Genomic DNA, 14,418 nt, shown 5'->3' with positions numbered 1-14,418 from the left:
AACGTCACCCGTTGAATCTTCCGACATCCCCAGTTTCATCAGTAGATTGCAGCCCGCGCTGCGTGCTCCGCACGCACACCCCCTCGACAGCAAAGTTACGAAGGCTTCAGCTTTTTTTCTTCCTCGTAATCGTTCATCTTTTACAGTATAAGTACTTTCTCTCTCTCTCTCTCTCTCTCTCTCTCTCACGGGAGAAGGGGTTCGGTGAGCGGAGCACGAGGCACAGATGCGGAGGAAGAAGAAGGTTGTTAGGTATTGACAGCAAACGAACCTGGAAGATAGGTTGATGACAGATGTATCCCATGCATGCATTGCAGAACAAGGAAGCCAATTAAACGACACTTCAGATGAACTGCAGGAACTCAGTTCTCTTCAACCAGGGAAAACAACTACGTTAATGATCGAAAATGTTCAGAATGACTGTAAGAACAAGATCGAAGCATTCCACACCATCTTCTGACACAAGATTGAAGTATTTACACCATGTGGTTCTATTTCGCCATTGCGACTGCTCCGCATCAGGTGATATAGCACAGAGGGGCATCCCACACTGTACCGTAATTCTCCGGACACAATTGATGTAACTTGACTTTATTTATAGACCTTATCTCTATACATGAAACATGAGGGGGATAGACATCGACGCCCATCTCTTTATCTGATGGACTTCTCAAGCACCAGCCACCAAGTGATCTTCCTCTCTTCCTCCCTATATGTGCTATGTACTATCACTTGTCTTCCTTATTATTATTTTTTATTCTCTCTCTCTTTCCTCATGTTGCTCGAGTGATAGATTATGTAAAGTTATTTAATTGATTAGAATATATTAATATTTTAATTATATTTTAATTAAAATCATTGATAAGAAAATTAATCTATAATTTTTTTTAAATGATCTTAATAGAAGAAACTCTTTTGATTATTTATCCTAGACCCTCTCGATCTATACAACATAGAAACTTATCCTATATTTTTTTTGATAGATTCATGCTCCATCAATTATAATAGATAACAAAGAAGAATATGAGTCAAACTTTTAGTTCTAATTTATGGTGTAGACGTACGATGTAAATCACGATGCAATGATACGCTAGATCCGAGGTATTCTATTGATTATCATGTTCAATTATAGTGCTCACACCATGACGATGGATTTGTTCAGCATAGTAGATGGCGGTGCGATAGGAAAATAGTTGTCGAGGCCTATGATAGATGGATTACCATGGACAATGGTGAGATTGGGTCATGTACTTGTCCAAGGCCATGGTTAATAGTGTCGTTGGAGGTCACTTATGTTGTGGATATGGTTATGACCATTGGAAGTGGCATGCGATGTTAGTTTGGGTGATCCTCCTTACGACGATCAAAAGTGTTAAAGTCGTGTGGTGCGATGATTGATGTGTGGCATAGGCGACGATGTAATGCTAGGATGTTGGCCATCGGATCAATGGGAAGTCGCCTGTGGAAGAGGTGGCTATGAAGAGGAGGTCATACATGGCGAAAGAACATGTAAGGATGTGCAATTGACCTAATTTTGTTTTGGTCAAACTCAAATTTTGATCAAATATTATCCCAATTCAAATATGATAATTTTAATCAGAAAAAGTACAATAAACTTAATTTTATAATAATTATTAATAATATTTAGACTTCATTACAATATACAATTAGTGCATTCTAGTATATAAAGACTGATTCAGATTTACTAATAAGTCATTAGTTGATTCCTTAATGAAAAAATTGACTATAACTTAATATTATAATATTTGATAAATTCTATAATATATATCCCCATTATTATTGATAAAATATTGGTCATGATGAGTCATTTTTATGTATTTTATTTTTAATTCTCTTTCCTATTTTAATACATAGTGGATTGACTCTTATGTGTGCGCACGTGTGCATATATATATATATATATATATATATATATATATATATATATATATATATATATATATATATATATATATATATATATATATATATATATATAAGTTTGGAAATGATTATATCCCTCTAGATATTTAGAACATACTTCCTTTAGAATTCATCTAATAAATTCTAAATAATAACTTCTAATTGTGATTATTAATTATTTTAAAAATAAATATCTTGAGAATTATATTAAAATTTAAAATAATTTAATATTTTAAAAATTAAATTTGATAAAAAAAATGATATAGTCAATACCTCGTTATTATGTAACTGATATCTTATCGATACTTTGGTGCATCTTATCGACACCATGGTATGTCGTGACTAACACCTCATCAATTACAAGTTCTTAGTATTTTGATCACATATGACATCATTCCTAGGATTTTACTAACAACAAGATTCCAAAAGTGGCACTATAAAATTTATTCTTAGGTGTGCTCTTTTTCTTTTTCCTTTTTTTTTTACAATATTACTAATTTTGACATTCTATTAACACTTCACCTATTAAACTAAGTTAAGTATTAAAAGTAAATACAAAATTCACAAAATTATTTGTCGTAGGGCTGCTAATATCGTACTAAATAAAAAGAAAGGACCGGTGACTAGACATTGTTATTACAACTGTCCTCTTGTGCTGGTTTATGTCACAAGCGCATGCGACCTAACACGTCGGACCGCTGGCCACCTGCCTTCTTGCGCGGTTTCCTTCTTTATCTATGTCTCATAGGAGCCGTGGGATCTGCATGTGCTTCTCATATCTACCGTTCAAAATTAAATGCGTTCGCAGGTGACTCTGACTAGATTGCTCACTCGCAGATAAATAATATCTAGGCACGCGCCCAGTGCGACGCCCAAATGGCCCTCACGCTTCTCCCGTTCCCTTCGGTGGGCCCGACTCAACCGATCCAGTAGATGACAACGCCGTCTGGTTCACGATCTCCCCCCTGCCGCTTCTCCACTTCTTTTCGTCCGTCGCGCCCGCTCCTCTCCTCCTATATCCTAATCTCCTCCACCCAAACCCTTCGCCGCCCTATCTCTCCCTCCCCCGAGCCGAAGGCGTTCCTGCGATGGGTACGAGCGCATCGAAGAATTCCGGCAGCTGCCATGGCGGCCGCGAGGGCCAGCTCTACGTCTCCCTCAAGATGGAGAACTTCAAGATCCGACGCGACCTCATCCCCCACGTCTACGGCTCCGTTCCCATCACAGGATCTTGGGACTTCTCCAAAGCCGTAAGATCATTGATCCCCCTCCTCTCTTTCTCGATCAATTCTGACGCATCTTGACGTTGGATTGACCCCTCAGCTCTCGATGGCGCGCGAGTCTGCTTCGATGTGGGAGCTCAGCTTCGTCGTGTCACCCGATCACGGTATGAGCGAGCCTCCCCCTCGATTTTTGGATCCGATTGCCTCCGCGATCATGTTTTCTTATTGCGTTTGTTTTGTCGCGTGGGCTTTTTCTTGTTGTTTAGAGACGCTGGACTTCAAGTTCTTGTTGAAGCCCAAGTACAGTAACGCGCCGTGCGTGGTGGAGGAGGGGCCGAGCCGGCTGCTTACGGGAGGGACGCTGGAGGAGGGCGACGCCAGGTCGGCGCTGTTCAAGATAGGTGGGGACGAAGAGGTTCTTGAGTATAAGGTGTTCATCAAGGCCGACATTGTGTCCCCGTTTGATCTTGCCGCCAGTTGGCGGGCCTATCAGGAGAATCTCCAGCCGTCAAGGGTGCGAGGGATTCCGGATGTCAGTATTAATGTGGCGCCAAATACGGGTTTGGAGGTACTCCTGGAACTTGCAGGGTCGAGATTGATGCCTTTTGCTTATCTTTTTAGAACATCATATTTGTAGGATTATGCAGTAGAACGGTAAGTCTCTTCAGCTAAAAGGTTGTCAAGACATTCATTGGGTATGTAGAATGTAATTCACTCAAAAGAAAACATTAGAACTTGCTTGTATGAAAGTTGCTTTCTGCAGCTTCACAACAACTTTATTTGATTATATGTAGTATGGCGAGTTTCTCAGTTTGTAAAGCAGAAAAGTGATGAGGGTAGAACTGGGATACCTAGTAGAACAATAAGCAAAATGTATGTAAATTGTAGATGATGAATGAATAAGAAATAAGAAGTCTTATAGATGGAAGGCTTCTGGACATGTACCTATTATGACCGCTAGGCATGAGCTGAGTTTCTAGGCACCTTTTGTTGACAGAATATTTTTTGTGAATGATCTTCATGGAGACTGGTTTTGACTTGTGACCTTGCTATTCAACGAAACAATGCACTGGCAAAGGGCTTGGATGTTTATGATAATATCGTTTACAATGTGATATCTTTTATAGGGAGAAAAAGCAATTGCCGAGTGGAAAACTAGAAATTGTAAGACTTACAATTCGTCCTGCTTAGTAGTGATTATAGTCATTTCTGTATGGACACTGCATTTGGGTCTCTCGAACCTTAAATAGAGTCTAACCCTGTTATTTTCAACCTTGTCTAATTTCTGCTATATGCTGATTGTGAATGTTTTTTCATTGGTGCAATTTTCATATTTGTCATCTTTCCCAGCAGATTGGGCCAGCATCTCCTTTGGAGCTTGATTTAGAACATTATGTTGTTCCAGCACCATCTGCTAGTGCTGGTGTTGTTTATGCAGCTAATTTGACGGAGACACCAAGATCATTGCCTACTGCTGGAATTTTCTCTAAGAATGATGCCCTAAGTGGTAGTTCATATGGCTCAAGTAAAGCTGGTGTCTTTTCACTTGACTATTCTATTAGCTGTAAGGTACTTGCTTGCAACTCTTCTTGTAGTTCTGAGGTCTTGCATCAGAAACCTAAACAGCTTAAATAAATTTATAGCCTGTATTTATAATTGCACATTATTGCTTCCATTGGCTTTCTTGTCATAGGTCAAGTGCAAAAATATTGTTTAATTTATCTATGATGCACTGTCCAGTTATTATTACTTGTTTTTTTGATATTTTGATGATCTTGATCAAATTTTGTTTTCCTCTTACGTCAACCTTTTTCTCATTTGCAAGCTTTTAATTGCCTCCGTTACATAGATATTCTGCTTGATAATATGCTTGACGTCGACATGTACTTTCACCTTATTGCTGGTAACAACTATCATTCTCCTGTATGCTTGCTCAGGATCTGGATACTACAGTCTTGGATCCAGACTCAGATCATCCCAAATGTCCTCCAGCTCCTGGTATGGTTGAGTCGAAGTCAGTTGGCACATTTTCACCATTGCCAAAGCAAGATGGTCAAAAAGGACTCTTTGTCGATAGGGGTGTTGGCTCCCCTAGACTTGTTAAATCAGCTAGTGCAGGTGCATTCACATTTGATCTCAAGTTGGACTCTGAAACAAAGGTTTGTTCAAGCAGACAGAATCTTCTTGTTGACTGGTCATTTGAAAAAAATATCAACTGTCAGTTTCCTGCATGATTCTATTGGTTGTACCTAACAGTTCTGTTTACGATTAGTTCATCCATTTGTTCCCTTTAGCTCATTTTTCATTTTGATCTGTAAAAGCCTACTCTAGGTGAGTGCCTTTACTGTAATTATAGTGTCCATTTATTATTTCTTTTTCTTTCTTTTCTTGATTGCGGACAACTTAATTTGCTGTTTATCTATCAAAGTAGTCCAATGGCTACGTGCTGTCCTACAGTAAGAATTTGTTACACTATCAACAAACACACAAACAAACAGCAAGATGTGAATTTTAATGATGCTGCCCTGTGCACGGGGGGTGCCCAAGCACATTGTTTGGAAAGTTGAACCACAGACCACCAGGATAATGTCTTGTGGGAATGAATCTCAGAGTTCTTTTATTGTGATGCTTTAATTAAGCAGTAGAAAAACTCTTTAATTGTTTTTCATGAATTTCTTTTAACTATTCGATCAAACAGTTCTGTACAGAATATAGACATGTTAAAATTTGTTTTTCCTCTAGTCCAGAAGACACTGCTGCTTATTTTACTACACATCTGATGTTTTTACATATCTTTTTTATTAATTGGTAGAAGGGCATGCCAGCCGCAGCTGGAGCAGTTGCAGCCGCAGCTGTTGCTGATCAGATGCTTGGACCAAAGGAGGATAGTAGGTTGGCCATTGTGTTGGTAATGACATATAAAATGAAACTTATTTTCTTTTACTGTGGAAGTATTTGCTTAAACAGTGTATGCTGTTTCATGTATTCTCCATATTCACGGTATACAATATCATTTAGGTGACTGAATATTGACAAACGCACAAAACGAATATATAAAACTCAAGCCATCACATCCTTGTTTACATTTTATTGAAACTATTCAATGACATGGAGCCACCAGTTTAATTTAGTTAAAGCTATTTATCCTATAACTTATGGTTATATGCAGCACCTCTTTCAGCTTTCACCATTCATATACGGTTAATATTTTTTCTTTAATTGCTATTGCCAATACTTTGTTCTATTTGTTATGTTGTGATGCTACAGGTTGGTCTGCCAGCCCGGGGAAAAACCTTCACTGCAGCCAAACTCACTAGATACCTGCGATGGTTAGGTCATGAAACCAAGCATTTCAATGTTGGAAAGGTGAAGACTGTAACTTTTTACATACTGCCTGTTCACAAAGCCAATTAAATTTATTGTTGATCCAGTTTATAATACTAACTGCTTGTGTTGTGTTACTTGGCTAACAGTATCGCCGCCTTAAGCTTGGAACAAATCAGGTACAGTAAATGAGTGGTGGTCTACTTTTAAATGTTTATCAAGGCATTTTTCACATAATACAAGGCTCATATAAAATTATTTGCCATGTTTATTGCATTTGGATCTGCCTTTCCTTCCAGTATATATTTGGTAGCTTTATCTTGCGGAACAATTATAAACATGCATTTGATAACTAAGGTGTTGCTGCTGTTTCAGTTATGGATATAATATTTTCCAATAGTGAAGTTGACTAGGTATTTATGCTTAAGTTTTATCTTTCTTCCCTGGCCAAATAATTTGGTGATTTGCTTCTTGGTCTTGGTTGCCTTTGTTTTGATTGGGCTTAGAAAAAAGAGCTTTTATATATATATATATATATATATATATATATATATATATATATATATATATATATATAACCATATAACTTTTAAATTAGAAATCTTATATTTCACAATTAACATTATGTCTTTTCAGTAGAACTATTATTTTATCAAACTTTTTATCAATGGGTCCTGCATGAGTGCTGTACCTGGTAGGTAGTGAAGGAAGAGGAGGAATGAGAAAGAGTAAGAAGGAGAGGAGGTAGTGGAGGAAGAGGAACGAGAAGGAAGAAGAGGAAGGAGGTATAAGAGGAAGTGGAAGAGAAGACGTACCTGGTAGGTGACGATGGCGTGCTCTATAGGATTTCGCACTGGTCCTGCATGAATGCGAGATGTGATTAGGGCAGAGGCACACAAGCAAATGCCTTTTTTCTATATGGGCAGACCAGACCACCAGAAACAGGGGTCTAGCAAAACGACATTCCTGTTTCCATGCTCCTAAAATTGGTTGATATTTTTCATTTTTTATTCTGAAATTCATTGATAGTCTTGCCAATCTGTATCAGAAAATTTTAATTGGATAAGTTACATCCATTGTGCTTACTGCTGGTATACTCAGATTTGAAGTAAACCACTGTTTTGGGTGATCAAGCAGCAGCAGAAAAGAGTTTATCTTTCTCCTATTTGTTAATAGTCTTGCGAGTCTTTATCTATGCATGGTCATAGACATGCATGACTCAATATTGATATAGGTTACAGGTCATCAAGTTTCGGCCTGTGTTATGTGATATGACATGATTTCTTATATTAAAGGGAAAACTTGTGATCCTGTTCACCAAAATTGAGTAAATTAAAATACTAACATGGTGATGATTTACTTAGTTGAATTTCATTGTAGCGTGATGATGATTTTCTTGTCATTCTTGATGTTATTTTCAGATCTGCTTGCGTGGTACTATTCAATTAGGTGGAACTTGACTTGTGCTACATGATCCACCATGGGTATTTATTTGAAAGATGTTAATATGACCGATAAAATTTATTTCTATGTTCAACTAATATCGATAATAGTTTTTCCCTGAAGTTTAAATTCGATTTAATTCTCTGATCTGATTTTCAGGTTTGTCATTTAGTACCATTTTTCCTCTCAAAATTTGTTCATATTCTTTTTCTCCGTGATGCTTTATAAATTTGAACGATTCATTATGCAGTCTGCTGATTTTTTTCGTGGGGACAATCCCGAAGGTTTGGAGGCTCGCAATGAGGTTAGCAACAAGCGATCCAAGCTGCTGCTTGTTTAATTTTCACTATCTGGTTACAACAGTACTGAACTTATTCAAATGTTGTCCCATATGCTTGTGGTTTTGCTTTCAAATATTTCAGCTAAAAATTTAAGATTGGTGTACCAATAATTAAATTATCTTATTGCTGTATATAGCCTTTTAGTTGCACTTTTGATTCGACAAGCTTGAGTGTATATACCGGTTGTAGAGAAATCTCCCCTAACTTTATCGAACTTTTTGCTGAAGCAAATAACTTCAACTACATGACTTACTTTGCCTGTGTACCTTCCTGTTATTCAATGTCTCTAGGTTGCTGCTTTAGCCATGGAGGATATGATAGCCTGGATGCAGGAAGGAGGTCAGGTATAGTGTTACTTGTTATAGTGATAAAGTGGCAGTGGGATAATTGGCTCTTATGTTTCTGGTTGTACCATAGGTTGGTATTTTTGATGCCACAAATAGCACCAGAAAACGAAGAAATATGCTCATGAAAATGGCTGAAGGAAAATGTAAGGTACTGTTTGTCTGCTACTCTTGCTGTCATCATTACTTCTGCCCTCTTGAGTTTTCATATTTGACCTCTGCTTCTAGGGGTCAAAATTTGCTCTTGCCAAGGAAGAACCTTGAGCTACAAAGATTGAAGTTCTCATTGGATATTCACAAGAATTAAATCTGGCCTTATCTTAGAACTTTTAGCATGTGCATTTGGCATTTCTGGTGATATTCTTATGTTCAACTTAAAAATCAGTTTATTTCTCTTATATCCTAATTTAAGTTGCTTGTCAAATGCTAGGTATCTTAAAAGTGATAGTTGTATAGTTGACATGATTTAAATCTTGGTAGATTTTAGGCATTGCTTTGAAATCTTTAAATGTGAACTGTGAAGGACCTCAGCTCTTAGAAAGAATTCATAATATATCCGGCATGTATGTCATTGTAACATCATAAACAAGGATGGTGTATATCAACTAGCTTGTTGCCATCATGGGCCCTGCAGTTCATAAATCTATCTTCCATCATCGTGTATAATTAATTCTCAATCTACCATTTTCAAGGTAAATACTGATTTTTTGATTATCTCATTTGTATGTACAGATTATTCCAACTTCAATTTTTATTTTCCATGCCCCTTGCATTAACATGCCAGTACTATATATGATGATTGATAATGGCATCAACAAGGTTTGCCTGGTTCCCAATTGAGAATTTTTTTCATCCTGGTGATTAGAGCTTATACAGAAGCCAATGCAGTTAAATTATTGTTGTTGACCTGTTTCTCAATGCAAATAATGTGTTTGTTCTTTCATTTCTATGTAGTTTTCTTTTTTATTTTTCATTTTCACTAATGACAGGGTGAATATATTCTATTGGAACTTATAACCAGAAGGCTTTTTTCACCATTTCGACAATTCTTGATCCTTTCATTTCACCAATCATATGTGGTTTTTAAAACGAAGAGAATATATATATATATCCTCCACAAGCTTTGTACTTTATATTACTTTTTCTGTCTTCTAATAAAATATATTAAATTGATTTTTATTTGATTGCTCAAATCTGTGTTGCAGATCATATTTTTGGAAACAATTTGCAATGATGAACATATAATAGAAAGAAATATACGGCTGAAAATTCAACAAAGCCCTGATTATGCAGAAGAGTGAGTGTTTTACATTTTTTTTTAGGTAGATTTATGTCCATATGCCTCAGGTTAAATGGGTTCCGTTATTACTCTGCAGACCAGATTTTCAAGCTGGAATGCTAGACTTTAAAGAACGCTTAGCCAATTATGAAAAGGTTCCCAAGCAAATACCCTTTGTTCTACCTACATTTAGCAGGTAGCATCTTTTTGTTCATATGCTCGTTAAATCCAAAATGGATGATATATACTCGTTTATAGGCATATGAACCAGTGGAAGAGGGTTCTTATATCAAAATGATTGACATGGTCAGTGGACAAGGTGGGCAGATACAAGTGAGTTATATATAGTTCTCCTTTCTCTTATTTTTGTTATCATTTTGTGTTGCTTAGATATATTTCCCTTTACCTGAGTTACACCCTTTTTTTCGGTTTAAGGATTGGTTTATCACAACATATTATGCCAGTGAACATTAGGCTTCAAAGCATGTGGTTGTCATTGCTTCGAACAAACAGATCCATCAGTCGCAAGGTGCCAGCTCTGATGGTACCTGCCTCGGCATGGTCACCCACATTAATGATATTGCTTGACATATTTAAAATTCTATTTTACCTTAAAATGACTAAATTGCTCACCATCCATCATAAAATTGCAAGGGAAAATAATGCTCTTTCCAAAGACCATTGGCAATAGCCCATGCGAAGGACAAAATCTTAGCCATTTTAGATTGTCGGCATTAGCAAGAGACACTGTAACTTATAGCTGTATTTTTACCTAAATTGATTAGTATTTAACAAGCTCCATCAGAGTATACTTGGTTTGGGTACTGTTGTATACCAAAAAGTTGTAAGCCTCACAGACAGTACATCTTGGGTGAATGACTTTTATGCGTTTCTAATAATGTTTTCATTATCGCTCAACTTTGATGTAATGTACTAAGGTTTTTATTTTCAATTGAAATTTAATTATATTTTTTAAATTTTTAGTTGACCATCATTCCCTGATGACTTGAATCTTTTATTCAGGTTAACAACATCAGTGGTTATCTTCCTGGCCGAATTGTCTTCTTCCTGGTACATATGCGAATATCTAAATTGTATCATACACAATTTGTTCATTCTTTTTTCCATAGAATTGATGGTTCAAACATCATCTGCTCTTTGTTAATATTATGGTTATAGCAATGTACAAAACTGTCTGCCGCTGACAATATGTATTCTCTATCTATATGTGAGAGGAGGAAGGGAATGACCCACCCAAAATGTTGAAGTTATGTTCATTATTTTGTGTTTTGTATAAGTTGACAATGTCATAGAATTAAGTACAGGAGTATGCCTAAACCACCCATAGACCAAACTTAAACCATTTTTTAATATTTTTAAAAGTCATGAGTAACCAACAATAGTTACAATTTTTTAGAAAAGCCATTGTCGAGTGTCATGGTATCCAGACTTAAATTGCAGGTGAATACTCATCTAACACCCCGGCCTATTCTCCTTACACGGCATGGTGAAAGTCGAGATAATGTTAGAGGAAGAATTGGAGGTGATGCAGTTTTAAGGTTTGCTCTCTTGAGCTTTTTAATATTGCCAAATCTACTGTATTTAGAATTTTAATCTTGAAATTACATGCTTAATAAAGCATCTTCTGTGTTAGACGTCCTGGTGGTATTAGTCAACGAACTCTTGCATCTTAATGAAAAGTGAACTTTTCTATTATTTCGTTATTTACAATGAAAAAATAACAACATTTTGTACATATCAACTATCTCTGGTCAGCCTTGAGCTTGGTGTGTGCAGAAATCTTTGCCTAGAAGGTTGTACTTTTCATGTTGCAGTGCCTATGATCATGATATGGTAATAGTTCTATTAAATAATGTGTCTCTGATAAGAAGTGCTCAACCATATGTTCGTTCTTGCATTTCTATTCATTATAAGAAATATTGTAAATTTATAATGTTATTTTGATCGTCTGCTCACGTTGTTTATAATAATTGTATGTTATTCATATTTGACCCAGAGACAAGTTACGAAATTATATGCTTGTAGCTATGTGCATAAGGATCAACTCTAGTTTGTAGATATTCTAGCACTCAGACATTCGATCATGTACTTTATGCACGATCTTCTTCAAACTTTTGTTCTTCAAGATAAAGGGCTGTGAATTTGATTTGTTTCAACTTTTGAGCAGTGAAGCCGGTGAACTTTATTCAAAGAAACTTGCAAATTTTGTTGAGAAGAGACTGAAGTCTGAGAGGACAGCTTCCGTAAGAAAATCATTTGTGGACTTTAGTGCACATTCTTTTCTCATTCAGCATAGTTAGATTTTTTTCCTACCTGAACCTTTATATTGCTTAACTTTCTGAATTGCTTCTTTGTTCGTAGATATTGTTGGTTTCTATCAAGCTTTAACTTTTTCCTTGTCTTTTAGCTGACTTTCTTTTTCTTTCTTTGATGATATGGGTAACTGATGTAGGATTAGGTAAAATAGTCATTTGACAACTTATGACATTTGTAAAATACCTGCTAAACTAATAAAATTTATTCAGGTAAAAAATATATTAATATGATCTGTCATCAATTTTTAGATGAAATTAAAGATACGATCATACAACATTATTTATTTGAGATCATATTAGAATTCTAAGGCATTAAATTCCTCTGCAAGAAGCAACTGTTCATCTCTTAAAAAGTTATTCATTTTTGTTCTGTGAATGACGTCATGGATCCATTAGTTTCATGTTTCCTATGATGTGTCTAACAATTTCCACTTTTGGAACCATGTACTTAGATGAATAGTCACATAGCTTGTTGCTCTATCTTATTCATATAAGTCCTTTTCTTTCTTCAAATGTCTTAGATATGGACTAGCACACTTCAAAGAACTATATTAACTGCAAGTCCAATTGTTGGATTCCCAAAGGTATCTTCTGATGCTTGGATTTTAACTTAAAGTACTGTGCGTTCTTTTCATCTCACTTGCTCAAAATGTGATCAGTTTAATGTTATTGTTATTACTTATAGATACAATGGCGTGCCCTTGAAGAGATAAATGCCGGAGTATGTGATGGAATGACTTACGAAGAAATAAAGAAAAACATGCCTGAGGAATATGAGTATGCATCATATGAACTGACAAGTTTCAATGTCCCGAGTATAATCTGCATGAACTGAAGTCAGATATGATCTTGGGCCACAAAAAAAAGTAGTGTGAAATCTGAAGGCTTGATTTGAACCCCATATGCAATCAAGCTCTAGTGTGGTTTTGGATGGCTCTCCCTGTGTTGACGTGCTTCATATGACAAATCAACACCGCTAGGTATTAGAGGGAGAGCCTTGCATTATAGTAAAGTTATATCTTTGTGGCCTGGGTTCCATTGACAGCATCAAAGAAACAATCCCTCCGCTCATGGGGAAGCATATACTGACTACCAGTGGGGGAGCCTTATGCATTGGTCTGCCTTCTTTTAGTGCCAAGTAGGAGTAAGATGGTGGAAAAATCCCTTAGATGGTTGAAGTTAGAGAGTAGAGTCCTAGTACACCACAAAATCGACTTCCATTTTTTATTGAAATTGAGTTTTTCTTCACAGAATATGTGAAATCAAGTTCCAACTCATCACTCATTTTTTCACCTCTTTCTTCATTATAACCGATACCTTCAGAGACAGTTTCCTTTCACTTAAAAGAAAACCAGTTGACTCACTTATCACTTCTTCTTTTTTTATTTTTATGCACTTGTTTGAATGTCTTGTAACTTCTTCCATGTTAAAATTCAGATCACGTAAGAAGGACAAGCTCAGATATCGATACCCTCGTGGGGAGTCATACTTGGATGTCATTCAAAGGTTTGCTCTACTGATCTAATTTGATTAAATTTTTTGTTTGCTATGTGCTTTCAACAGATAATCATATGTTAAATGTGTGCATTGACAATCTTTCATGCTCAGGTTGGAACCCGTAATTATTGAGCTTGAACGGCAACGTGCACCAGTTGTCGTCATTTCTCACCAGGTAATTTGCACGAAGGCTTAATTGTCTATGCTTATGGATGGTTTTACTTGGAAAGTGTTGGTTTCTCAGATACTCCTATCTTATAGGCTGTGTTGAGAGCATTATATTCATATTTTGCTGACAGACCATTGAAAGAAATTCCTCACATTGAAGTAAGTGGTTTTCATTAAAATTTCTGAAACACATGAAGCATCCGTGGTTATACTTTTGCATTGAAGTTCAGACTAGGTTTAGACTAGTTAAAATTTTTTTTTTATACCCGTGCAGGTTCCACTTCACACAATAATTGAGATACAAATGGGCGTCATCGGTGTTCAAGAGAAGAGATACAAGCTAATGGATTAATTCATTTCCCGGGAGGTTGCATGTAGCTGGTCCTACCATTTTGTTTTTGTTTTAAGTAATTATGATTTTACAGAGTGGATGTTGGCTTGAAAGCAAGCCTCTCCAAATCACTTTTTTATAGTATCATTTATCACCGAACAAAATAACTAATTTCTTCATTCAGAGCAATCTGCACATCTCCTGTGTAC

At 36.3% G+C, this 14,418-nt stretch overlaps 1 protein-coding gene across 4 annotated transcripts; it reads left to right on the top strand.

Moving 5' to 3' along the window:
- Window positions 1–2,864: 2,864 nt before the first annotated feature.
- On the top strand, window positions 2,865–14,404 carry LOC135613123 (6-phosphofructo-2-kinase/fructose-2,6-bisphosphatase-like). 4 transcript variants are annotated; one of them, XM_065110151.1, is made up of 23 exons: window positions 2,865–3,173; window positions 3,247–3,310; window positions 3,413–3,714; window positions 4,497–4,715; window positions 5,084–5,305; window positions 5,962–6,054; window positions 6,414–6,512; window positions 6,620–6,649; window positions 8,164–8,217; window positions 8,545–8,598; window positions 8,672–8,749; window positions 9,804–9,895; window positions 9,975–10,032; window positions 10,136–10,210; window positions 10,901–10,948; window positions 11,339–11,436; window positions 12,066–12,141; window positions 12,735–12,797; window positions 12,899–12,990; window positions 13,651–13,719; window positions 13,822–13,885; window positions 13,972–14,037; window positions 14,153–14,404. In XM_065110151.1, exons 1-23 carry the CDS (start codon window positions 3,012–3,014, stop codon window positions 14,228–14,230), a joined length of 2,256 nt encoding a protein of 751 aa, XP_064966223.1. In that variant the 5' UTR covers window positions 2,865–3,011; the 3' UTR covers window positions 14,231–14,404. The 4 variants fall into 4 exon arrangements, 3 of the variants coding, with proteins under 3 accessions (XP_064966223.1, XP_064966221.1, XP_064966222.1); XM_065110149.1 differs by having other exon boundaries at window positions 2,867–3,173; window positions 5,959–6,054; XM_065110150.1 differs by having other exon boundaries at window positions 2,870–3,173; window positions 4,500–4,715; window positions 5,959–6,054.
- The last annotated feature ends 14 nt before the right edge of the window (window positions 14,405–14,418 follow it).

Source organism: Musa acuminata, chromosome BXJ2-5 (assembly GCF_036884655.1).
Source record: "Musa acuminata AAA Group cultivar baxijiao chromosome BXJ2-5, Cavendish_Baxijiao_AAA, whole genome shotgun sequence".
Taxonomy (NCBI): Eukaryota; Viridiplantae; Streptophyta; class Magnoliopsida; order Zingiberales; family Musaceae; genus Musa; species Musa acuminata.
Note: the sequence above shows the minus strand (reverse complement) of the source record. Positions and strands in the feature narration are given on the sequence as shown.

Bases quoted from the DNA above. Each gene is read 5' to 3' on its own strand.
- LOC135613123 (XM_065110149.1), top strand. From the start codon at position 3,012: ATGGGTACGAGCGCATCGAAGAATTCCGGCAGCTGCCATGGCGGCCGC. The intron at 6,513-6,619 runs GTGAAGACTGTA...CTTGGCTAACAG, and splicing joins AGCATTTCAATGTTGGAAAG to TATCGCCGCCTTAAGCTTGG. The intron at 14,038-14,152 runs GTAAGTGGTTTT...ATACCCGTGCAG, and splicing joins AAGAAATTCCTCACATTGAA to GTTCCACTTCACACAATAAT.